Below are 25,629 nucleotides of genomic sequence, written 5' to 3'. Positions count from 1 at the left end.
ACAGACAAAACACGTCTTTAGAGAGTGCACAAAACATTATATAAAATAGTTCACCCTCTGTTGCTATTATGTGCACATGGTGTCTCCAAAATGGGGATTCAGGGAGATCTGCATATAAAGGAATGTTCATCTTCAAACTGTGTGTTGTTGTAATTATTTGAATTGATTGTTGTGGTGTAAACTTGAAATACCAAGAGCAGGTTCTCCAGAAAGTTTAGATCAGCTGGAAACACTGCTTAATTTTTTGTACATATGTGAGATTTCCTCTGGATTAGTACTTGCTTGTAATGGTGATAAGTCTGTGTTTATTAAAAACAACCAAACAAACCTTGTAAACATGAAAATGCTTGAAAGTTCTGTTATGGTCTTCAGGATATAGAAGGTTAGACCCATTGAACCCACAGAGAATTTTGGCACTTAATGCACTGCAATAAAGTTATAAAGTTACTGGGCATATTGGTTCTTGTACAATATGTAGATGATCTGTCATGGCCTAATTGTGACAAGAGTGTTTATATATTAGTATGCATTTATGTGCTGCCAAAAGAGAGAACAGCCTGCATCTTCATCCAAACTTTAGCTGTGCCAGAGATGAAGTTAAATATTTACATTTTACTTTGGAAAGGGATGATGAACAACAGGTCAAAGAAGAATAGAGGCCATAATTAGGCTCCCACATCCAGTCACAAAATCATGTATCAGGTTTGCTCAGACCTGTGGGATTTCATTGGCCATAGATTCCTCCGGCAGAGGAATTGACTAAGCCTCTGACTGAGGAAACCAAGAACAAAGACATAAAGTCTGTTGCATCGGCCCTGGAGAAAGAGTAAGTTTACGCAGCAATAAAAGGAGCTCTGGTGGTCTGCCTCTAGTCTTGGACTCCCAGATTATACAAAACCCTTCAATCTGTATGCTCATGAATGTAAGGGAATAACCCGTGGAGTGGTAAAGCATAATTCAGGACCCCATCAGAGACCAGTTGCATATTACTTAGTTAAATTAGCTTCATTTGCAGCAGAAGCACCAGCCTAAGTCAGTGGCAACAACAGCAAAAATATTAGAAATTAGTTGTTTCCCCTTATCCTGAAGCAGTTCATATCCCACATGATGTGGAGCAGTGGGATGTGACAGTCTGCAGCCCAAGCACTAACACGCAATGGGCACACAGATATGAGCTGATCTTCACAATGGCAGATAATATTAAAGAGATGTAACACCTTGAATCCAGTGACCCTAATGCCTCTCCCTGATGATAGAGAACGTGCTGTTGTGGCTCCGGTTGGCCAGAGTGAATGGCCAAATTTGAGACCCTGAGACCATGTATGAGAAGGACTGCTCAAGAGAAGAAAAGAAACAGTGGGAAAAGTGGGAGGCGACACAAGATTATGATGTAATGTGGTCTACAGAGGGGAAGCCAACTCTTCCAAAGAGATATTTAATCTGCGTGGTTAGAAGGTTTCACAATAAAGTAGGTGGAGAGGCAGAGGCAACACCTAGCCAAATAAAAACAGAAGAAAAAATGGGTAGGTCCAGGAATTTATACCACTGCAAGAAGGATCACAGACAGCTTCCCAGCCTACCAGAGGTATCAGACCAAGCTCAGAGATAGGATGACTAACTGAGCCTACTTCCCTTTTCAGTGACTACAGATAGACTCTATGAACTCCTACGGCTGCGTGTAAGCATTTGCCAGTGATAGCAGATCAGCTATCAGGCTGGGCAGAAGCCTTTTCAACAAAAATGGCCACAAACCTTAAATTCAGCACTGTGGAATGTTTGGAACGTTCCGTCACAACCCGTAGCACTGGCAGAAAGTTTCTTTAGAAGCCACTCACCTATGTCAGGAGCTTATATTCCAGCTAATAACAGCCTTCTGGATGGAAAAGATTGCATGACCCAGTGTTTTATATATAAAATACAGAAAGGGTTCGAGGAATGGAGAAAGTATGCACAATAGTATCAGCCCAGCCCACTTGAAATAGAAGTAAATGATACACAACCTGCAGATGTAGTACTAAGCAAGATAATCTCACAAAAAAGTCAAATTAGAATCTAATGGGAGGGACTATATAATGTCTTTCTGTGTTCTTATTTTGCTGTTAAAATTTTGTGTTAAGAAAACTGATACACCAGTCTCATATCCAACAGGTAGTGAATTATTAACAAGTCGGACAATAAATGAGTTTCAAGTGTCTTTCATGATCTTGTTTTGATAATACTTTCTACCCTATGACAACATTAGCCTTAATTCTGTTACTTGTAATTATGTTGTAAGTAAGGGCAGTGTAAAATGCTGTGAAAGCTTTCTTTTCACCTTTTAATATATTAGCAGATCTGCTCAATCAAAAAAAAGGGATGAACACTCTGTGCAGGTAGCTCGGGACGCAGCTGCAGTGGGAGCTGCAGGTTGAGCTCTGGCTGGGAGCCTGCGGCAAGAGGTCAGGAATTGCCAATGTTTGGAAAGCAAAGGACACAGGGGCCTGTGACCCAGCCAGGTGACGGGACACTGAGGCACTGCAGGAGCCAAGGACTCAGCAGGAAGAGCCCAGACTTTCTGTGAGGGTATAAAAATCCAGGTAATCTTTTGTTCAGGATTCCTACTTGAGACACCAGCTGGAGGTGTTTCTCTGCTACCAAACCATAAATAAATCTCTTCAGAGATCCAGAGGTCTGAGATGCTGCTGCTGGAAAGCTGGGGTTGAGCTCTTAGGGAAGCCTTGTCTGACTGTGTGAGTGCGGGGTGTGTAGAGTCAGGCAGGCACCTTTGGCTCACTGGAGAGAGCCCTGTGAAGGGGCTCAGTCCCAGCAGTGACAGTACCTGGTGCTGTGACTGACAGAGTGCTCCTGAACGGCCACACGGGATCCTTCACTTAACACACACGTTCCTCTGGACAGGGCACACACAGACTGCATCGGGCAAACCCTCCTGCAGCAGCTGCAAACATAGTAGTGGAACTGAAGCTTAGCATTTCAAAACACACGGGCAAAGAACTGGAATTGTTCAGCCTCTGTCAGAGAATTCAGCACTGTCAACAGCTCCTGTATGGGCATAGATTGAGAAAATGAGATTAAAAGAGAGATTTCCCCTTGGAAAGGCACAGTGAAACAACATGGCTCCAGTTGTAATGAGAAAAATGTTGATTGACAGTAGGAAAACCTTTCTTTCTGAGTTTGGTCAAGCACCAGAGCAGGTGAAACTGCACCTGAAACTCTTATTTTATTAAAGCAGGCATTAGCACTTCTCTTTGTGTGTGTAGAACAAGAGCAAACAGCCTACAGATATCCATAATGATCCCTGAGATTCCAGGACTCTATCCTGGGGTCTGTATGAAACACTTTCCAAGGAAAAAAACTGACTTTTGTACGTACAAAAGGCACTTTCTAAATTATTGGTTATGTTAGCAGCGTCTTTGCAGGCATGAAACTCTGCCTGATGCATGAATTTCAGCAAGACTGCCCTTGTTCCTCAGTACTCCACATTCTTATGTACTAATACATATTCTGACTCCCGCGTGTCGCACCAAAATGCTCAGCGTTAAAATATTTTCCTATTTTTCACATCTTGTGTGTGTGCACATGTGTGTGTGAATACTCTGTACTGCTTTTATTCACAGGAAGAACAAAGCATGTTAAAAAACTAGTGTGAATTTTGTTGAATGTAGAGTTACAGCCAGTGCAGCTAAGTGTACAAGCTCTGTAAGAGCAAGAGCGCTCTATTTTGATTTCTATAAATGCGACCATTCAAAGCACAAAATTCTAACTGAAAATTAGAAACTGACAAAACATACCCTGAAGACAATTTCCGCCCTACATTTTGTATCAGGTAAGTGTTTTGCTCAGCCATAACACTGAAGCCCACCCCACACCGACGCTGCTGAAATTCCACATATCTGTCAGTTTTCCAGCCCGGGTCCCGGACGGAGGCAGCTCCCAGGGCACCGGCTGTCCCGCTGCGGGTCTCCGCTCCTGCCGGCCCTGCCTGCCCGGCAGCCCCACAGCTGCGGCTCCCCGCTCCGGCCGCGAGTGAGCCGGGCAGGAGGCACGGCGGGGCCACGGCCACGGCCACGGCCACGGCCACGGCCACGGCCCCGGCCCCGGCCCCGGCCCCGGCCCCGGCTCGGCTGCCCGAAAGGCGGCACCGCCCGCAGCGCACACCCTCCACACGCCGGCCCCGCACCCGCCTCTCCCTGCCCCCGCCTGCCCCGTATCCGCCTCCTCTCCCTCAGCTGCCGGCTCCGCTTCCTTGCGCTCCCCGCCCTCCGGCATGGCGCAGGGGGAGCCGCGGCTGTGCGCGGCCCATGCCGGGCGGCCGCTGGAGCTGTTCTGCGAGGACTGCGGGTGCTGCGTGTGCGCGCTGTGCCCGGCGCTGGGCGCGCACCGCGGGCACCGCGCCTGCCTCCTGCCGCAGGCCGTCCGCCGCACGCAGGTGAGTGCCGGCCCGGGCCGCTGTGCCGCGGAGCGGGGGTGAAACTGCAGCTGAGACATCATCTTCCTCATGTCATGTCTTGCCGGTCGTCCCCTTGTTTCTGAAACGTGTGCCTCTGGGTTTTCTTTGGCTAGAGTGTGATGGTGGTGTCTGTGAGTTCTAGTGCAGTGCCACAGAACTAAGCCGATCTTCAGCCTTTAGCCTTACTTTGCTTGCCTTATCAACACCTTGTGGAGTTCAAGGTTTGTAGACTGTGTTAACTAAGAACAAAGTTTCTGTACTTTCTGTAGTTCAGCAAGTGCTTTGTAGACCCCATACAGACAAGGTCAGTCTGATGCCACTGCACAAGGATAGGGGTCGTGTACGAAAAGGAAAGAGTCAATCAGTCACACCCAAGCATCCACAAAACAGGTATATAAATCAAGGGGTAAGGAGGAAGTGACTTTCACTGTTAGATCACATGCAGCAGCATTTTATCCTCCGACTTTGTATGTGGAATCAGTGTGGCTGTTTCAGGAAATTTGTTTTTATTGACAGGCTAGAAGAACCTTTGACCAAAACACAGATACCTTAGGGTAAGGGGAAAGGTCATTTCTGTTTACCCCCTGACCCCATCATGGTAGCTGGTTAGATCACAATGACTGCCCATTCACAGTTCTCTGATAACTCCTCTGGGATGTTGTGGGTTAACCACAATAGGCAGCTAAGCACAACACAGCTGCCTGCTTATTCCGCTTCCTTGCCCAGTGGGACAGGGGAAGAGAAACATTAAAACCAAGAAAATTCATGGATTAGGATAAAAATAAGTTTAATAAGAGAAGAAGTGGAGGGGAGAGAAAAAGAACAAAAGTGATGCAGAGGCAGACACTCACCATACAGTTTCTGAGCAAAAGGCAGCTAGCCCACCTAAACACCCCTCTTCCAGTTTGCAGAACATGATGTTATATGGTACTACTCTTTGATTAGTAGGGGTCATGTCCTACTTGTTTCCCCTTCTAGTCTTCTGCACACTCACAGAGTAGTCACATCTGAAACACAGCACCACAAGGGTTGCTATAAGGAAAATGAATTCCATCCCAGCCACAGCCAGCCCAGGGATTCTTCCCTAAGATTTTTTTCTTTATGCCAGTGTAGCTGTCCACCAAATACCCTCAGGAAGTTTTGCAAGCTTGCCAATACTCCTGCATGTGCTGTTTTACTTGGAAAGCCTGCCAGGAGGCTTTCTAAGGCCTGCGTGCTGTGGTGCTAACCTTGGGAGACTTAAAATACTGTAACACAGAAGTTTGATGTTCAGAAGCTTCTCTTCTTTCTTTCTCTCTCTTTCTCTTTCTTTCTTTCTTTCTTTCTTTCTTTCTTTCTTTCTTTCTTTCTTTCTTTCTTTCTTTCTTTCTTTCTTTCTTTCTTTCTTTCTTTCTTTCTTTCTTTCTTTCTTTCTTTCTTTCTTTCTTTCTTTCTTTCTTTCTTTCTTTCTTTCTTTCTTTCTTTCTTTCTTTCTTTCTTTCTTTCTTTCTTTCTTTCTTTCTTTCTTTCTTTCTTTCTTTCTTTCTTTCTTTCTTTCCTTTTCTTTTCTGTTCTGTCTTCTTTCTTCTTTCTTCTTCCCTTCCCTTCCCTTCCCTTCCCTTCCCTTCCCTTCCCTTCCCTTCCCTTCCCTTCCCTTCCCTTTTTCTTTTTTCCTTTTTTTTTTCCTCTACAACTTCAGAAAGTTTCTTCTCACTCCTTTTGTGATATAGGAGTGCTATGAGGAGGTTTCCTGCAGAAAACACTAGGAAGAAACAGTTCCTACAGAACTTCCTGCTTGGAAGTTCACACAGATTGTGAGCCAGTTTATCATCATGATAAACTCTTGGAACATTCCATTGCACTTCATGTTACAGAGCATTACAGGGGAAGAGGGCTGTGCAAACAGCAGCACAGAGGTAAAACTATTCAAGACATCTGAGCAACGCAGAGCACTGCACCTGCCTGCTGGTGTGCTTTCACCCAAAGTGTCCCTCTTCCAGGTGGGAACTCTCTAAGTGTTTGCGTTCCCTTCACGACAGGGTGGCAGTGGGTGGGTGATGCACGTATTGTCAGTGGCAACCTGATCTGAGGCAAAGTGCACAAATCTACAAACTGTGCTGCTTCCCTGGGGGTCTGATGGACAGAGAGAAGGAAGCATGTGCTGTTGATAAAGGCTTGTTTCTGCTAAATCAGGAAGTGAGTGAGGTAGAAACTTGTACTCCCATGTGACCCTCTGTCCCTAAGAAGTATCTACTGACATCTACTGGCTTAGGGCTTCAGAGATTTTAGGCACAAACCAGCAATGGTTTTGGCGTAAGTGATGGTATTTTGACTAGTGATTTTGTTTGCTGTGAGCAGTTATTCAGTATAATAGCCCTTGTGGTGTGACATCAGCCAGGCAGCACTTCTTGCACTGAGAATCTTCCACAGCTCTTTCAGCAGGTCCTAGCTGTGAGTGCTAAGAAGACATGAAAACCATTGTGAGAGATCCATCAGCTGCTTCGTCCTTGGAGCAGAGATTGTTTAAAATAATCAAAAAGGATATTCCCCGTGCTCCTGAATGCAGCAGACAGGATCAGCATTCATTGCACTTGATATGTGTCCTGTGAGCTTGACTGGAGTTCTGAGTGTCATCTCAGAAATCCTTGCTTTTACAGTGTTTTCATTTGAATGAATTGAAGCACACAGGCAATCCCTAAAGGAAGATTTTCAGTTGATTCCTCAGGGTGAATGACATGGGTTGCTGGCATAGTCTTCAATTGGTAGGAAGCAGCTCTTCCATGTATCTCTGTAAAGAAAGTAATGCTTAACCAGAAATGCTTGGGATTAATATAAGTATTTCCATATGGTCACTGTTGTGAGTGCACAAAGTGATGTGTGTTCCTTGCCAAGAAGGAAGATTGGGTTTTTTGCTGTGGTCTTTGTCAGTCTTTGAGGTAAGGAATGAGGTCAAGGCTGCAAAATAAACTGAGGAAGGCTGGTACCTGGTAGAATTCCTGAATCCTCTAGTGGTATAGAACACTTCTCATTGTTCAGGGACAAGACTAGAAAACTGTGGCTGGAATAAATAGCATGAGTGTCTTGCTCTGTGCAAGAACATTTACCTGCCTGCATGGATGTGTCTGTGCCAAGGGCCTTCCAGATGCAGAGTCTCTGGCTTTTGCTGGGAGCCCGTTTTCTTCTGACTGTCATACTCAAATGCCAAACTGCAGGTGTTTTCTAAGGAGACATGTCAGAAATGCAGACCGTTGCTTCCTGCTCTATTTGTCCATGCTGCAGAGTTTAAATGCTGTGGTGCCCTAGGGCTGTGGCAGGGACCTGGTACATGTGCATGCAGGTGTTCCTGACCGGGTCTCAGCTGCAGATGAGGACACCGACAGCAGCTACAGGTGGCACTAGCTTACCTGGTGTTTACTGAGGGCCTGTTTTAGCACCAGTGCACTGACAGCACTGTGGGGCAGCATTGCCTGTATCCTTCCTGTTACTAATGACAAAAATGCGTTAGCAGGCATACCAAGATTGTTCAACCTGCTGGGCAGAGGGCATCCAATTTCAGAGGGCTGCAGGTGAGAAACTGGAGCAAGATATAAGCAGAACATTGATTATGCTGTGCTGGGCACACCATAATCTGAGAAGGGCCACAGATACTGTGACTGATTACTAGCCATGCTGACACTATTAGCTGTTGCAAATGTTCAGACTACAGCATCACTGTGGCAGTGAGGTATCTGATTGGTCATTTGTACACTGAGAAGCATCCTAAACATTCACTGGATTTTTATATAAGTGGAGCCTTCCACTTATCCTCTAAATAAAAGTACTTAGTCGCCCTTCAGCTGCTAAATGCATTAGCACGTAATGGAAATACACAGCACCATAGATTAAAGATGGATATGTTTTTTCACTTTGGGTTTCCCTGTGCCTTAAGAAGGTGGTGCTAATTTGCCCAGCTGTCCAAACCTTACCAGTATAACCACCAGGTGAAATGCTGAAATCCTTATGGTTCATCACTATACTGGCCTTAATAGCCTCATAAAAGGCCTTTCATTTAAGAGTTTCACCTTCCAATTCAGAATATTCTGATTCTGAAACAGTATCTTTCAGTAACCTCCCCCTTATATGAAAATCAGCTGGATAGTTGTTTCTGGTTTTTACAGGTGTTACGAAACAGCGTTTTATTTTGTTTCATTGTTGTATAGGAACTCATGGCATTGTGCTTGAAGAATCTAGAAGAGAGAAAAGAGGAAGAAGATGGCAACAGAAGGAGCATAGAGCAGGCTGTAAATGATGTGAAGGTAAAGTGTGGTTTCGTTCTCCACTGGATGGTCATTTTCCAAGGGGAGACATTTTGTTTTCTCTGTAGCTATTCAAAGACCCAGCCATCTATTGGGTGGCTACTCTACTTCCCAGGAGAAGAGTGTATTCCCTGTATTCATCACAATATATTACACTACCAAAGAGAGGGAAGATGGAGAGTCTCCAAAGACCTGATCCTCATTCCTTGATCAGCTGAACATCTCTGGAAGACCAAGGGCGAAGTTTTTATGCAGAGGAATAGTAGATAGCCCCAGCTGCATATGTTATTCTGGCTACACTTATGTATCTTGTATGATATGCACTGAACTTGTATGATATGGACTGAACTGCATTATTGAATTTTCTGGATTCAGAGTTGAGTAAACACAGGAACAGTTCTGTTGATTCTGTCTTAAGAATGGGAATGTATGCTAAGCTGCACCTCATTTATAGAGCATGAAATGACTTCTGCTCTGAGGAGCATTGCTAGGCACCTCTGTTACAGAAATGTCAGTAAGAGCTTGAGGGAGCTTTAGAGACTTGGCCTGATGCCACTTTCTTTGGGCGGCTTTCTCTTCCTACCACTTACTTGTCTTTGGCTTGCTTTAAAAGCAGTCAGAGTCTTGCTACTGAAGAAAAAGATCTGTTTCTTGTTGCAAATGGTACCCTGTTAATTCCAGCTGAAAACAGATTTTTTTGACATAAATAGGCATCTTGGAATCTTCTCTCACTCTTTTCCCTCCAGACATCAGCAGGTAGATCATATCTGTGCTCCCTTAAGGGGTAGAGACATGTTTCTGAAGAGATGGAGAAAATCAGTAAAATGCAACCAAAACATAGCACTAAAAGCCTGAAAGAGAAATGTCTGAAATGTTTATGGTCTGTTGAGCAGGGGGAAGAAATTCTTCTGCTTTATCCATAGGCACATGCTGATATGATTAAACGGCAGCTGTCAGAAAAAATGACTGAGCTTCAGTTACTTCTTCGGGACGAAGAGAGTCTGGCAAAAATCTTCATTGATGAAAAGACTCAGCAAGCTCTGGGAACACATGATCAGCATTTGAGGTCCTGTGAAGGACAGTTGGAAGCTCTCGAGACCTTCACACGTCGAATCAGACAAATACAACAGGACAGTGATCCTATTAATTTGCTGGAGGTGGTATTATATGGTCTCTTTCTACCTCTTACCCTGACAGTCCTTGGTGAATTTCTCTAGTGATGTCTTCTATAGATCCTTCTGTATGTAAGCAGCATCTTCCTAAGTGCTTTTTAATTTGCTTTGTGTTGCTGTTTTGGTGAACAAATTTGGTTCCTGATTTTTGAGCTATTAGGTCTTCCTGCTGTGGCATTGATTTCAGGTCTGTATGAAATTCATGTTAATTTTAAGCATAGATGGAAAAGACACGTCTCTTAATCTTGAAGACAAATGCTGTATCAAGTCTTTCCTTGTGTGATATGAAGGTATAAGAAAAGCCAGTCCTCAGGCAACCTCAGGAGGGAAGTTAAAATCTGTAATTTCCTTCATTGCAAGAAATCCTAATCACCATAAGCCTTCACTTCACTGGAGAAAGCAATGCTGTTCCTTTTCCAACAGATGATGATCTTCACCTTCCTTGGAAAGATTATGTTAACATGTACTTGTGCCCTGACACAAGACAAAAGATGCAATTTCTTACAGGATGATGCCTCTGGAGCATTTTTGCATCCTTGCAATGTGTCAGACTGGAGTTTCCATTGCTGTGATATGGCCCTGGCATTCTGCTGTGCTTGCTAGCAACATGCCTACACACAGGAGCTGCTCTTTGTGATTTTGTGGGGATTTTCTTGTGAGGAAGTTGGATTTTATTTTTCAAATTGTTTTTAAAACTTAATAGTTTGATTTTGCCATTGACGGGATTTCCCACAAAGGGTCCTGGCTAGGCTGAACTCATTTCCATCCTGGAGGGATCTCTTTTAACTGTGGCTGTTGGGTTCTCCATGTCTGGGATGGCTCCACTGGCAGGAGGCATTAGCATGCCCATTAGCATAATGGGCATGCTAATGAGCTAAAAGGCAGGCTGATCTCAGCAAGTTTGCCTGTGATGGCCCATAGGTTTACCTCATGCTGGAGCTATCCTTGCTCTGTGGTGTATGGGAGCTCATGGATGGAAGAGTCCTTTCATGTCACAGTCTCTGCTAATTGTAGTGTTTGGCTTTCTGCTCTCAGAAGTACACAGAAATTGAGAAGGAAATTAAGGAATCCAGACACCCATTAGAAAAGTGGCATCCAATACCGCTCTCGTTTGAACACTTACTTAACCATTATAAACACTTCGTCAGAGCTCTGCAGTCCATTCTACAGAAACCATTGGATGCCCGGCTTAAAGAAGGTACCTGAGAGAGTGCTCTGAATTTTGCTTTCTTCTGCTGTCTTTGCAAATAAAGTGTATTTTTTAGGTAAGAACAGGACTTTTTACCAAATCATCTGGAGAAACAACATTTTTCAGGCATGGGTACTGCTTTCTGTCAGCATGGGTGTAATGCTGTTATAGGTGATGTAGGTGATATAGTGGTGATTTAGGAACTAAGAGATTTCTCTTCCAATTCTGAAGATGATCTTTGGTTTGTCTGTTGCTTTTTTCCCCCCCAGTTCCATCAGGTATTTCAATACAATTTAATGCAGACCATCACACTTATAGAATGTATCTATTCTCTCAGTTACAACTGAGTGCAAGTGCTCTGGCAATGGAGTACCTCTAAAATTTGAAAGATTTTTTTAATTGATGTACCTGGTGATCTGACTCAGTCTGAAAAAAATTGATGATTTTTAGTACAGTAAAGCTGAACTAACATGTTCTATTTAGAAATTCTTTTGTCTTTGAGCTGTTAGTTCATCCTTCAATGACCTTTGGCATAATGAAGGCAAGCAATTTTTCCTAATGGAGCACAGAGGCACAAAGCTAAATAACCATGGGAAAATCCTGCTGCTCTTTGAGTGAGCAGGCAACATGTGATGAAATGGCCATCACATTTCACCCAGCTGCCTTTTAAGCCCTTATCAGAGAATTGCTACTGAAAAGACAGTAGCAGGTTGCTGGGGCAAATGGTCAGATCTGATCTGAAAGACTGCAGGATGTGTGTAGGACTGCTACTGCAGCAAGCACCTGCAGCTATCTTCAGCTGCCTATTTCATCTGATAAGGGCCAGTTTTAAAGGAATTAGGTCTGATTACTTGGTGTTGTGCTCAATTGTATATTTCTGTGGAAACACTAGTCCAGCATCTCCATACTATGCAAAGAGCATAATGCTGAAAGCATAGAATGAGTAGCCCCTCCCCAGAAAAAGTAACACAGTTAGTAACATAGTTTGTCCATGAAGTTGGAAAATGATTGTTGAAAAACTGGCAGACTCCCTAAGCTGTCCCTTTTCATCTTTGCCCAGATGTTTTCAGTAGCCTTAATCCCACCGCAAAGAAGGAGCCTGGGACAGTGCTGAAAACCATGACTCCTGTTGATCGGTTGCTTTTCTTAAAACGTAAGTATGATTATGCTAGAGTCCTAGAATCTCCTGAGCTGGAATGGACCCACAAAAATCACTAGGGTCCAACTCCTGGGCCTGCACAGGACCACATATCTGAGAGCGTTGTCCAAGTGCTTCTTGAGCTCTGTCAGGGTTCGTGCTGTGATCACTCCCCTGGGGAGCCTGTTCCAGTGCACAAACACCCTCTGGGGAACCTTTCCTAACCTCTTCCTAACCTAAGCCTTGCTTGATGGAATTTTTAGGCCATTCCCTCGGGTCCTGTCACTGTCATCACAGAGAAGAGATCAGTGCCTGCCCCTTATCTCCCCCTCACAAGGAAGATGTAAATGACAGTGAGGTCTCCCTTTAGTCTCCTCCAGGCTGAACAGACCACAGGACTGTAACTCTCTGTGTATGGTTTCTCCTTATCCCATCACCATGAATGATCCAGATTAGAAATGTGTGGAGGCACCAGTGTTGGTGCCCTGCTGTGATTCCCTTGGCATGCCTTTTGCAGTGTCTCCGGAGCTGTAGGCTCTGTGGCTCCCTGAATCCTGACCTTAGCCCAAATGGCAGCTTAGTGCTGTGGCAAAGGTGCGCATCACGTTGGTGCCCTACATTAGAAAGGTGTGGGGACAGCAGCGTTGGTTCACTGCTTTATGCACTTAGCACACATTTTCCAGCCCCAGTGTCCCTGGAGATGTAGGCTCTGTGACTAGCTGAATCCCATCCCTACCTAATATACAGTCAGCAATGTTGGGTCCCTGCCTTGTTCTGACTGGAATGCCTTTTCCAGAGCCAGTGTCCTTGGACCTGTGGGCTTTCTGGCTGAGCGCTAACTCGAAATGTAAAGCAACCTTGGTGCTGTGGCTGAGGTCCCCATCACCATGGTTGGCCCAGGTCACAAAGGTGTGGAGGCAGCAATATTAGTGGCCTGCTCTGACCCCTTTGGCATGCCTTTTCCAGCCCATGTTCCTGGGACTGCAGGCTTTCTGACTGTCCCAAGACACTTCCAACTGTGAGCTCCTTTGCAGGTGTTCTATAACGTGGACTTCTTCCAAGGGTATAAGAAATGTAGCAAATCTGATTATGGCTTTTACTGCAGATGCAAGATCACCAACCTGGGAACATGACAGCATTCACCCAAGACTGAAATTGTCAGAAGACCGTCTTGAAGTAAGCTGCAGCTGGAGGAGAATACTCTACCCCTGTAGTCCCCAGAGATTTGATAAATTATGGCAAGTGCTAAGCAGAGACGCATTCCTTTCTGGGAGCCATTACTGGGAAGTTGACCTGCGTTGTGCTGGACAGGGATGGTGGATTGGCGCAGCCTACCCGACCATTGGCAGGAAAGGAGACTCTGAAGCCTGTCGACTGGGCTGGAATAGAGCATCTTGGTGCCTTAAGAAATTTGATTTTGAATACTGGGCATTTCACAAGGGAGAGAGAATCCCCATCCTGGTAGAAGATGATCCTGATTGCATTGGCATTTTTCTAGATTATGAAGCAGGAATCCTTTCATTCTACAACGTTAGCGATGGCATGGCTCATTTACACACCTTCTGCTGCAAGTTCACAGAACCAGTTTATCCAGCCCTGAGACTCTGGGAAGGGTCCATTAGAACATGCAAACTAACATAAGAAACAAAGCCTGCTAGTTCATGCTTTTTCTGCTAATGCCATTTCAGCAATTTTCTACATGAATTCATCTCTGTTGTATCAAAGTTGTAATTATGATGCTTTTAGAAGGTAACATAAGTTTAGGAAAACCAACTGTGATTTTTAATGTGTATTTTTTTTCAATGAAGGAAGGTGACCTCACTTTTATAAATGATGTTGATATACCACTCAAAGTGCAGTATATAGTATTATTGTGCTTTTTTCAAATTGTAACAGTAAGTTCAAGAAAATCAACTGTATTTTTTTAATGTATATGTGTTTTTCAATGGGGAAAGATTATTTGAGTTATAAATGGTGTTGCTGTACCACCTGAAGTGCCGTATGTAGTATTTTTCAACTTGCAAAATTGAAGAAGTCAGGTTGAAAGATACATATTACAACCCAGACTGGAACATGGATATTGACTTTTTGAAAAAATTTTTAATGAACTCCCTTCCCCTATCAGCCTGGAGAGGCTACAATTGTGTATGGCAACAGGTTAAGTTTGGTTCAAGCTTCAAGATTTTATACTGCATATTATTATCATTGACAAGGTCAGATTTGGATAATAAATGCACTAAGTAAATTAGCTCATATTTAAGTGTCAGCTTGGAAAAATCAAAGTCTGGCCCTGACTCTTGGAAAGGTCCCTTCTGAAACTGGAGCTTCTATGGCCACATTTAATAGTCACTAGCTGGTCTTACATGTGACAGAAGCTCTGAATTGGACTTCTGGGTGGCCCTATTCTTTCCATTGAGTGATAGCATGAGAAAAAGCTGTGTACAACCCCTAGGAGGATGAAATGTCTGCAGGGCTCACAGGTGCAATGAAAACACCAGGCCAGAGGTGCATTTGTGGCCCATTTATGTTTGCGTCCAATTTGCAACATTCACATAAAACTAGGGGACACAGCTTGCAATTTTCTGTATATGCATGTCTTCCCCCCCATCAATACATTAATTGAAGTCCTGGACATTTCTGGAGCTTTTGCTTACAGCAGTCTCCAGGACCAGCCTAGAGTGAAAAACCACTGCTACTTGAAACTGGTCAGGTAATGTTATAGTGTTCAAACACTAAAGGCCCTGCATCACCAGTGCTGGCAAAGGCAAGGTCTGACCATAGCCTGAAATGCAGAAACAAGAGCTTGTTTTATAAGCTAAATTTATTTTTCAAATTTAAAATGAAAAAAAAAAAATCTTTTAACAATTAAGTATTTTTTAATGTAAGGCAAGCATACTGCATCAGTCACAGATCACATATAGTGAAGTATATGACTCAACCTCTGCTTCCCCATTTAAAGATATGAATACAGTTTCCTCAGAATTGCACATTTTGAAAGTAAATAGTTTATAGGTACAAAAGCACTCACCACCAAATTCAAGATACTTCACCAACTCATGACAAAAAGGTAGCAAGTTCCAAGTAACCATCACTAGTAAATGATTCCACCACAGAACAAAAGCAGATTAAGTATTGCAAAGCAGTTCTGTCCTAAGCAAGGTAGTTGAAGAATTAATGGCTTGCAGCTGCTGCCATACAGCTCCCTTCTGGTCAAAGGGAAAACCAGCAGGCAATACGAGTGGTATTGCATTTCTCAAATGAAAAATGAGAAGCTGGGACGCAAGAGCAGACCACACAAATCATGTACTGACCGTCATGTTGAAGCACAACGGTGTAAATGTAGTCAGGCAGTCAGCCTCAGCCATCTCCCAACACACCAGTGTTGGGAGAAAAATCCCAATGTAGAGGATTCTGGTTAGTACAGAAAAAAAAAAACTTCACCAGCATTTGGCTTCCTACCTGAGAAGCTGCCCCCAGGTCCAACAGAGGCATCCAAATGCTCTGCAGAATCAACTTAATATTCCAGACTTCACTCAACTTGCAATAGATGCTTTTCAGAATTTCTGAAGCATAAGTTAAACTTATTTCCACTGATTCATCTCAGATCTACTTTTCTTCCCTCCTCAATCTCTCTGGCATGCCTTTTGGCCTTTTAGTTCAAAAAAGGCTCTCTTGCTCCTTAAATGGGACCTTTGTAAATACCACTAGGCTTCCTTTCCTGGTACTGTCTCTTGAGAAATTAGCTTTCTCAAGAAGCCCATTTTCCCACAGAATACAGAATGCTGCAACCCACTGCTTTATCATGACACTTTTAAGACTTTCATCTTAAAAAAAAATCCATCCAGGTTGCATTTGTAGTTTTCTGTTCAGTGTAAACCTTCACTTATCTGTATTCAACTCCAACCAGAGTCCTGCTATCACACAGGTGAGGCAAATGGCAGAAAAGAGAGGAGTATCAAAAGATACAGGGCTAGAACAATTCAAAGTGTAGACAAAATTTTGATAATTTACTGTATTCTTAACAGAAAAGGGAAGCTGGAAAGCAGCAGGCTGTGGTCTTTTATTTGGCAGACCACTCCAAATTAATCTAGGTTAAGCGAAATGGAGAAGAGAGGATCATGGCATTTCCTAGGCACAATGCTATACAGTTTCTAATGAAATCTTCATAATTTATATCCCCTTTGCTTCTGAAACTTCCTGCTATCAAGAACCTGAAAATTCTATCCTGTTTGTACCCTCATAACCACACCCCTTTCTTCTAATCTACCATGCTGCTATTCTCAAACACATTGCATGGTAGTACATTGAGAAATATGGAATGGAGTGCTTAGGTTTAGCACTTCACTTTTTTTACGTGATTTTCCACTGCTTGCTCAGTGATGGTTTCATCTTCTTCAATAGTTCTTTTAACCTTCTGGCCCACCAGGTCAAAGATGCATTCTGGAGGAAATCCCTTTGGCTCTCCCACCTTCACCGTCAGCATGTCAAGTGTCAACACTGCACCTTCAGGAATTTCCACTTTTGCCACTACCGACTTTCCCAGCTACAGGGAGGGGCAAAAAAACAATGTTGAAGTTAAATACATTGCTAGCTTAGTATGATATAAAAAGATAAAAAATGTTCTGCAGTTATTTTGGAACAGGTTGTGTAGAACTGCCTTCTCCATTACTTATTCCAAACGAAGATTATTTTAGCATGGTTAGTCTCACTCTAACTAGGCTGCCAGGAACATGCGGATGTTTTCTGAAACTGGACAGTGGCTCACTGGAATTTTTCAAAATCACAATGGAAGGAATCTGATTAGAATGACTGGTATTTTAGCTTAGTGTAAAAGCAGCTAATAAAAAATCATAGAGGTATTATTCCTATTACGATTGCCAAGTACCTGGCACTGGTGAGGCCACACCTCAAATCCTGTGTCCAGTTCTGGGCCCCTTACTACAAGAAGGACATTGAAATGCTGGAGTGAATCCAGAGAAGGGCCACAAAGCTGGTGAAAGGTCTGGAGCACAAGTCCTTTGAAAAGTGGCTGAGGGAGCTGGGGGGTGCTTAGCCTGGAGCAAAGGAAGCTCAGAGGGGGCCTTATCACTGTCTACAACTCTATGAAAGGACGCTGTAGTCAGCTGAGTGGTCTCTTCACCCAGGCAGCAAATGTCAGAACAAGAGGAAATGGCCTCAAGCTGTGCCAGGGGAGGGTTAGACTAGATATTAGGAAAAATTTCTTCTCTAAAAGGGTGATCAAGCACTCAAACAGTCTACAACATGGAAGCGGTTGAGACATGATTCCTGGAGTTATTTAAAATGTGTAGACATGGCACTTAGGAACATACATTAGTGGTTGAGCTTGGCAGTGTTAGGTTGGACTAAATGACCTCATGGGTCTTTTCCAACCTAAATGATTCCAGGCTGTTACTCAACTTAGTTAACCACTGGATGATAAACATAGAACTCTATTATAATCAAAACTGCCAACATTATGCAGTGTGAAATTTTTTAAGTGCAGAGGCAGAAATGCTACTGCAATAAACAATTCACAACCTATTTTTCTGAATACAGTTATTAGCTCTAGGTCTAAATTAGTTGCAGGTTTACACAAACTAAAATCAAAAGTTACCTTTTCATTGCAAGCCATTTCACAGGGCAAGAGCTGTTTGATTGGAGAACCCATTGCTTTTTCCACAGTACGGATGGCTTTCACTAAGTCTGCCAGCTCATTTGGCTCCAGAGATGCTTGGTGGTCGCTTCCTTTCCATGTTTTGTCGAGAGTCACGTGCCGTTCCAGTACTTTAGCACCCATAGCAACAGCTGCCACTGAAATGGCTATGCCAGTTTCATGCCCCGAATAGCCAATGGGGATATCAGGAAAAGCTGACTGATATGCCTTGAATCACAACAGAGTTGGTCTGAATTACCAAGGCAGCAGTTTCAAAAACAAAGCAAATTTAACAGTGATAACTGCAGTGGACAAATACTGTGCCATAAACAAGTATTTGGATATGCAGAGAACACAACCTTTTAAATTCAACAAGTTACACTGCATTACCAATCACCACATTCCAAATCTGACTAATATTATCAATACTGACAAGGAAGTATGTTCTCTTTTACAATTTACATTTCTCGTTTTAATACACTTCTACTATTCAAGGTCTTCAAGGCCTGTATTAACCTAAGTAACAGTAACAGTATCCTATTTTTATCCAAGAAGCCAGTGGATTGGTTAAACTTAATCTGTACCCAAAACAGATTTCTTCAACATTGTATTTAAAATCTGAAGCAACCTTTTAATCCAAGCACAGAGAACAGTCACCAAGTCCTAAAAGCACTTAAATGCAGCCATGTGTCATTCTATTAAAAAGAATACACTATGTGTATAGTAGATTATAGATCTAAGGTAGTGCTTGAACACTGGCCAGTTTGGGAAAACTTTCTTACATCACTATTTGGCATATACAAGTAACATTTCAAATGAAGGAAACTATCAAATAAATTTTCTTCATGGCTCTGATAGCCACATGAAACTTTTTAAACAAAGTTTCTGGTCTAGCTTCCTATTTAGAATTACATTCTCATTTCATGCACCTTCTTTATGATAACAGTCTACATGATTTTTCTTAGCACTAAAAACCACAGGGTCAACCTGATAACCATGTCATGTTTTCCTCTGTTGAACTGTGAATACTCCAGCAATATCCTTTATCATATTCCTCAAAGATGAGTTCTGCTACAAAAGGACCCGGTGGATCTTTGAACTTCAGTGTGAATCAGAGAAACGTGACACATCCTGTAACTTCTCAGAAGCAAATTCCAGCACGCCTTAAGACCTGGAAGTGTATCTCAGCAAAAGCACAGAACCCTTCTCTGCCACCCTACCCACAGCACGCTCTGGGTTACTCACTGACCGATATAACACGGAGATTGACGTCCTCTGGCTGAAGTGGGTATGCGCTGGTGCACTGCAGGAAGCAGAAGTTTGGATTTATGGGCTTCACAATCTGATAAACTTGATGCATTGTGCTCATCGACTGCATCCCACTGGAAATCACCATTGGGCGACCTAGCCATTGGAAAATATGCACATCCTATGTCAACAAGAAAGCTACCCAAGATTAAATTAAATTCTTTAAAGTAAATTATTTCAGTAAAACTAGAAAAGAACTCTGGATAAAACTTTTTTTTTCAAAGTCTGAAATATAAAGAAACTTCAGATTGTTTCCCCAAAAATCAACTGGAGAAAAATGCAGTAACTGAGCTACTGAGAAATTGTGATGTTCACCAAGATGGATCAAAGAAAATGCTTACCTTTCTTTGCAGTCTTTTCCAAATATGGAAAATTATTTGTATCTCCTGATCCTACTTTGAAAAATGGAACATCCAGTTCATGTAGAAATTCCACAGCCATCTACCAGGAGAAGAAATCATGTTTTAACACTCCATTTCAGCTGGATCAAGGGATCAAGAACTACTGTGCTTGGAAATAAACAACTGTTTAACACAACAAACCCAAAGCTTAATTAAACAGGTGGGTATTATACAGTATTATACACAAAAAACCCTACTCCTGAAGTAGCATTTGCTATCTTAACAATATTAGCATCTGATTTCCCTCCAGGTGGAGTATAATTATGATGCCTTCTTTCATACTTCTGTTTTAGTGCAAAGTTTTGACTGCAATCACGGTCTCAAGGCAGTCTCTGGTCTCACCAGCTGTACAGTCTGCTGCTTAGTACAAGCAAGCAGAGCTCCATCTCAGCTTGCAGATGAACCTGTGTATCACAACATTCTTGATTTTTTCTCTCTTTTTTGAACACTACCAGAGAGAGCAACTACCTGCAGATGGAAGTCTGCCTGTTGAAGAAGAAATGTGATACAAGCATGCACAGAGTTTTCCTGCCACATGTGTCCTGCAGGTCAGAAAGATTAAGCTACAGAGTGTTTAAATCTACAGACAGTAGAACAGACTCATCACACTGAAAACTTGTATGAGCATATTAAATAAGCACCAGGAAAAAAACCCAAAAGTGCCCCAAAAGGGAAATCCAAAATTAATTTGCTTTTAGGAGAGATACTAGACAATAAAATATGCCAAAGCAAAGACTATAAAACTGTTTATTTAAATGCTAATTATACTCTGCCTTTCTCTAAAAATATGCCAAACAATTCAAGAATTATTAGAGGCTTCCTGAAAATGGGTAAATAAGTAGCCTTTTAAAAATTAGTACTTTATTGGAAGAAAATTTAAAGTCCAAATCTATCACGGGCAAGAGGTATTTGAATCCTCCATTCACCTCTGGGGAAAATAATGAAACAGTTACCTTTGCCCTTGTTGACCACCGGCAAACACTTTTCATTTCTTCAGCTGTTTTCCTGTTGCAGTTACATTTACTTAATGCCAGAGAAAGAATGCTAATGTCCACAAAGATAATAAAGTCTTATTCAGTCTAATTTTTCTACCATCAGTATGATGGAGATTAAATTTCTTGTACCTGCTATGTATAACATCTCTCTGTTCACTATTTAATATAGTTTATTCAGATGTATGGTGCATAAAGACAATGGGTAATCTATATCAGAAGGACACAGATCTTCTCTCAGGAGATGGCAAAAATTAAATATGACAGGTAGACCTTGCATCTAAGGCCACTCTTCATTAGGTAAGTATCTCTTGAAAATTAGCAGCTCTTCTTTAAGAGATTCAAGAACCAGGAAGTAATTTCAAATAACAAAAATGACGTTAAAGGGAGTGGTTCAATGAGATCCTGCTATGTCTCCAGTACACACCAGAACAGAATAAATAAAAAAGTTATTCAAAGGCTTTTTTATTTATTTCACACATCACTTAAATAATTTCCTCATATAGTTAATCACACAATTTAACCTCTTTGATGTATCTGGACCTCCGGAGATCATGTTAATTTACAGAAGTTAATGCATTCTTAAAGAGTTTTTATGCCAATGTATGCAATATTTTAAGTTCCAAACCCCTGTCTTGCACAAATGCCACCAGAAATATTAGGATGCAATGCAATTACTGCTCAAAAAGAAGGCACAAACATGTATCACTTCTGTTAATTAGCTAATAAAGCCACATACAAAAGAGCACAGCAGAGGAAAAAAAGGGATCCCAGCAGCAGAAAGTGATCTTAGCTGCTGCCTATAAAAACTGTTCTGTGTTGTACTACAGCCTTTAGAAACCAGAGGTTTTAACATCAAAGAAGGAATGTGGGGGTTTTCTTCTCCCCAAAGGCACGTGGATCTTTTAAGATCCCAGATACAGAAGTCCGAGATTCCTGTGTTCATGTACTCCTTTCTTAAAGGAATGCATGATGTTCAGCGAGTCTTCTAGATGTGAAGAGAGCAATAAAAGAAACATCACCACACTCTCTTTTCACAGATCTGTTTCTGAATCCATGGCACTGAGTTAGTGCCATATACACACAGCATATTTGTCTATCATCAGATGAAGAGAGAGACAAATTGTGAGAAATAACACTCATGTATCAGGAATTGTCTCTGATTGCAAGAGTGAGACACTGAATAGATTGCCTTAAAACATTAAGTAAATCACTTCCTTGTCCTATCCTGGATATATTTACTTCCAGAAAGCCAGGGACATGGTTCTGCTGGCCATATGCAGGAGTGGCTAGCTTACTTCTGGTAGGGTCTCTTTCCATTCAGTTCTCTGTCTTTTCTAGGCCACAAAGAAAAATAAATCTGTAATCTCTCATCTGTACTGAAGTTCAAGTGTTACCTGACCTTTACAGCTTACACATATGAACTGTATGTTGCATTTGTTAATACTGTCACTACCATTATTCTGAGGCAAATGACATGCAACAGCTACAAGTACACATGTCTAAGGGGGAACAGTAGCAGGAGTTTCATGGAGTTGTGAAGCTGGTGATTGACTGTTCAAGAGCCCACTGGCAAAAATCAGTAAATGATTCAGCAGTAACAGGACAAGGTGTGAGCCACTCCATGAGATTAGTGAAAGAAACAGGGGCATAAAACTCCTACTGCTTAGAAACATCACAAGGGTCTAGTAAACAACAAGGAGGGCAGAAAAAAAGAGGGAAATAATGGGGATTAGATCAAGAAAAGAATCTGTTTTAAATATAGAAAGAAGTTTGATATGCTTGAAAACAATATACCAGACAACACTGGAGAGCAGTCTGATTGCCATCTTGATCTATACTCTCAAAGCCTCAATTGTTTATGAAGGTCAAAATGAAGCCTTGTCCCTCCCTAATACTACTTACTCTGGTAAGTATCTCAACACATGGCAAGTCTTCCAAAATATTCAGCCAACCACCGTAGGAACACAAATGAACTGGCAAATTACTCTAGGTGTCTCAGTTAAGAAATTGATTGTCCATATATTCATTTTCTGTAAAAACTATCACATCTAAGTAATACCCAACAGATACAACAGCCAGACTCCCCTTGTCATTCCAGTATGGCTTACATACCTCATCCATGCCAGAAGCTGTGAAGAAAATGCCAATCTCCTCTGCATACTTCTTCAGCTCTCTATATTGGTCATGACTGAACTCCAAGTGGCGCTTGTGTTCCCCATAAGTCTTTCCCCAGGAGTGTTTAGAGGTGTAGGGCCTTTCTAAGGCTTTCTTGTTGAATTTGTACTCCAGTTCACTCTTCTGGAACTTAGCACAGTCTGCGCCGCAGTCCTGCAAAACAAGCTGGTGCACACTGAGTGGAACTGCAAGGGAACCTGCGCTCACCTAGCTCTGAATGCAAGGAGTGAGTAACTGATATGCTCATCTGTTGGGGAGTTTTCACATTATCATCACAGCAATCACAGAAACGGTAATGAACACAGAGCGATTGTGGACCTACACACGTATGAACCCTTCTATTTCAGAGTCCTGATACACTTAGTAGAGCAGCAGTTCAGAGAAACCATTTTAAACCTACAAAACTACTTAGCTATGCATGTTGCTTATTCGAAAAGTTGACTTCTGTGGTGCTGCTCCCAGATTAGCTGTCACTGATAATGTTACATTAAAAAAGGACACAGGATTGCATGGAACAAGGAGTATGAGTCTGAAATTCATAGCATCATCAAGGCTGGAAGAAACTTTTAAGATCATCCAGTCCAACCATCCACCCAGCATCACCACAGTTATCCCTAGATCACGTCACCAGCACCAGACGCTCTTGAACAACTCCAGGAAGAATAATTCATTTGAAGGAATAATTTATATGAAGTCACACAGTAAAGACAAATCCTCATTAGATTGGTCTCCACTTTCAGCCCAGTCACATAACTGAATACACCATGTCCTGAGCTGTGATGATGTGTGGTTTTCTATCTAATGGATATCACATCAAATTTGAAAGCAGTTTGCCTGTCTTACTGGATGACACAAGCTTTACTGCAATAAAGCCCTGATGTCAACCAAGTCAAACTAGAGGTTCCTCAGAGATGGTTCAGCAGCTTAATGGTTCAGATACTTCCTAAATTCCCCGTAAGCTCATGCCCCAGCTGCGGGGCTGCAGCCATGACAAAAGATCACAGAATTAATTAGTTGGAAAAGACCTCTGAGATCATCGAGGCCTTGAGGTGACTGAGCTCCACGTTGTCAAACAGACCATGGCACCAAGTGCCACGTCCAGTCTTTCCTTAAACACCTCCACGGACAGCGACTCCACTACCTCCCTGGGCAGCCCACTGCGATGTCTGTTCGGCCTCTCCGAGAAGAAATTCTTCCTGATGGCCAGCCTTAACCTCTGTGGCACAGCTTGAGGCCACGTCCTCTCATCCTGCCACTGGCGGCCTGCCAGAGGAGGCCGAGCCCCACCTGGCCACACGCTCCTCTCAGGGAGTTGTAGAGAGTGATCATGTCACCCCTCAGCCTCCTTTTCTCCAGGCTGAAGAACAACAGCTCCCTCAGCCGCTCCTCACTGGACAAGCACTCCAGACCCTTAATCAAAGTCAAATGCAAGGGTCCCCCTGCAGACAGTCTGTGTCTGGAATAAACCCAGGCCGTACTCCGGCGCTCTCCCTCACCCGCCTCCCCCCTGCGCACCTTGACCATGCGGATCATGCGCTTGGCGATGTCCAGGTCGCCCTGGTGGTTCTGCCCGATCTCGGCGATGATGAAGCAGGGCTGGTCGCCGCCGACGCGCCGCCCGGGGCACAGCTCGAACTCGCGAGCCATGGCGAGATGGCGACAACCCAACAGCCCGCCCGCGACTGCGCCGCCGCTCCCGACTCCGCCGCGCCTCTTTCATCCGCACCAATGGGCGCCGCCATTCCGGGTCCGGCCGCGCCTTCTCCCGGCCGCACCAATGGGCGCCGCCATTCCGGGTCCGGCCGCGCCAGCCCGCGGCGCCGTCGGCGGGCGCGGACTCCCTCCCCCAGGGCCAGCTGCCCGCCGGCAGGAGGCGCCGCGGCACCGCACCCTCAGCGCTTCCCGCAGGGACGCGGGCACCGGCGCCACGGCAGCGGCTTCCCGGGAAGCACGCACTAGCTGGGTGCTCCACCCAAGAGAGAGACCTTTAAAATCTTCCAGGGATGGTGACTCCACCGCCTCCCGGGAAACATGTTCCAGTGCCTGACCACCCTGAGAGTGACAAATTTTTTTTCTAATACCTAATCTGAATCTCCCGTGTCTCAGATTAAGGCCAGGCTCGGCAGACACACCGACCCCCGCCTCACTACACACTCCTTTCAGGGGCTGCAGAGATTTGGTTCAGACAAAACTTTCCATGATATATGGAAATAAATGGTAAAATATGGCGCAATAGCTAAGGTTGCTTCTGAGATTATTTTACTCCAAAATCGTTCTCTGACTGACATGCAGATACACTTGTGACATTCTGGGCCTATCTGCGAGGTTTTTATTAGAACTGAAAATCGATAATTTCAATTGTTATGATTTTATGGTACGTGTCTGGTGGTTTTTTGTTTGCTTTATCTGCTTTGTTTTGTCTTGGTGAGTGACATGAAGCGGAGTTGAGTCCCATTGATGCACAATGTTAGTACCATAGTTACAGCACAGTATTTATTTTTGGGGGTATTGATTGTTCCCCAAGGAGAGCTGCATCCTTCTGATGGACTGCAGTGACTGATCGAACACAACCAGCAGGCTCTAAGCTGTGTACTACTACATGAGAGATAGCCTAAGAAATTGCCTCAATTTAAAATCAGAAATGGCCTTGATGAGTGATACACTGCAATATGCCAGTGGCTCTTGAAAAGGATGTTGTCTTTTACAAAGAATTGACTTTTGTAAATTATGGTGAGAACACCGTATAAATACAATTTTTTTTTCTTTGTGTAACCAAGAATTGCAGCATATAAAATGTTTGTATCTGTATAAAACCAGCCAGTTTTCTAGAAACAGGTCAGTTGCCTGAGGCTGTCTCATAGATGAGAAAGTTTCCTG

At 43.2% G+C, this 25,629-nt stretch overlaps 2 protein-coding genes across 2 annotated transcripts; one reads left to right on the top strand and one right to left on the bottom strand.

Annotated features, from left to right (window-relative positions):
- The first annotated feature begins 4,235 nt into the window (after positions 1-4,235).
- On the top strand, positions 4,236-14,213 carry TRIM14 (tripartite motif containing 14). The gene is made up of 6 exons (XM_064735966.1): positions 4,236-4,426; positions 8,626-8,721; positions 9,645-9,878; positions 10,929-11,091; positions 12,143-12,235; positions 13,326-14,213. The coding sequence occupies exons 1-6, from the start codon at positions 4,265-4,267 to the stop codon at positions 13,859-13,861; spliced, it is 1,284 nt and encodes a 427-aa protein (XP_064592036.1). The 5' UTR covers positions 4,236-4,264; the 3' UTR covers positions 13,862-14,213.
- An 810-nt stretch (positions 14,214-15,023) lies between these two features.
- On the bottom strand, positions 15,024-24,451 carry NANS (N-acetylneuraminate synthase). The gene is made up of 6 exons (XM_064736562.1): positions 24,268-24,451; positions 22,690-22,905; positions 19,523-19,622; positions 19,123-19,277; positions 17,835-18,101; positions 15,024-16,763 (listed from the first exon to the last, which is right to left on the bottom strand). Exons 1-6 carry the CDS (start codon positions 24,397-24,399, stop codon positions 16,554-16,556), a joined length of 1,080 nt encoding a protein of 359 aa, XP_064592632.1. The 5' UTR covers positions 24,400-24,451; the 3' UTR covers positions 15,024-16,553.
- Between the last annotated feature and the right edge of the window lie 1,178 nt (positions 24,452-25,629).

Source organism: Zonotrichia leucophrys, chromosome Z (assembly GCF_028769735.1).
Source record: "Zonotrichia leucophrys gambelii isolate GWCS_2022_RI chromosome Z, RI_Zleu_2.0, whole genome shotgun sequence".
In the NCBI taxonomy this organism is placed as follows: domain Eukaryota; kingdom Metazoa; phylum Chordata; class Aves; order Passeriformes; family Passerellidae; genus Zonotrichia; species Zonotrichia leucophrys.
Note: the sequence above shows the minus strand (reverse complement) of the source record. Positions and strands in the feature narration are given on the sequence as shown.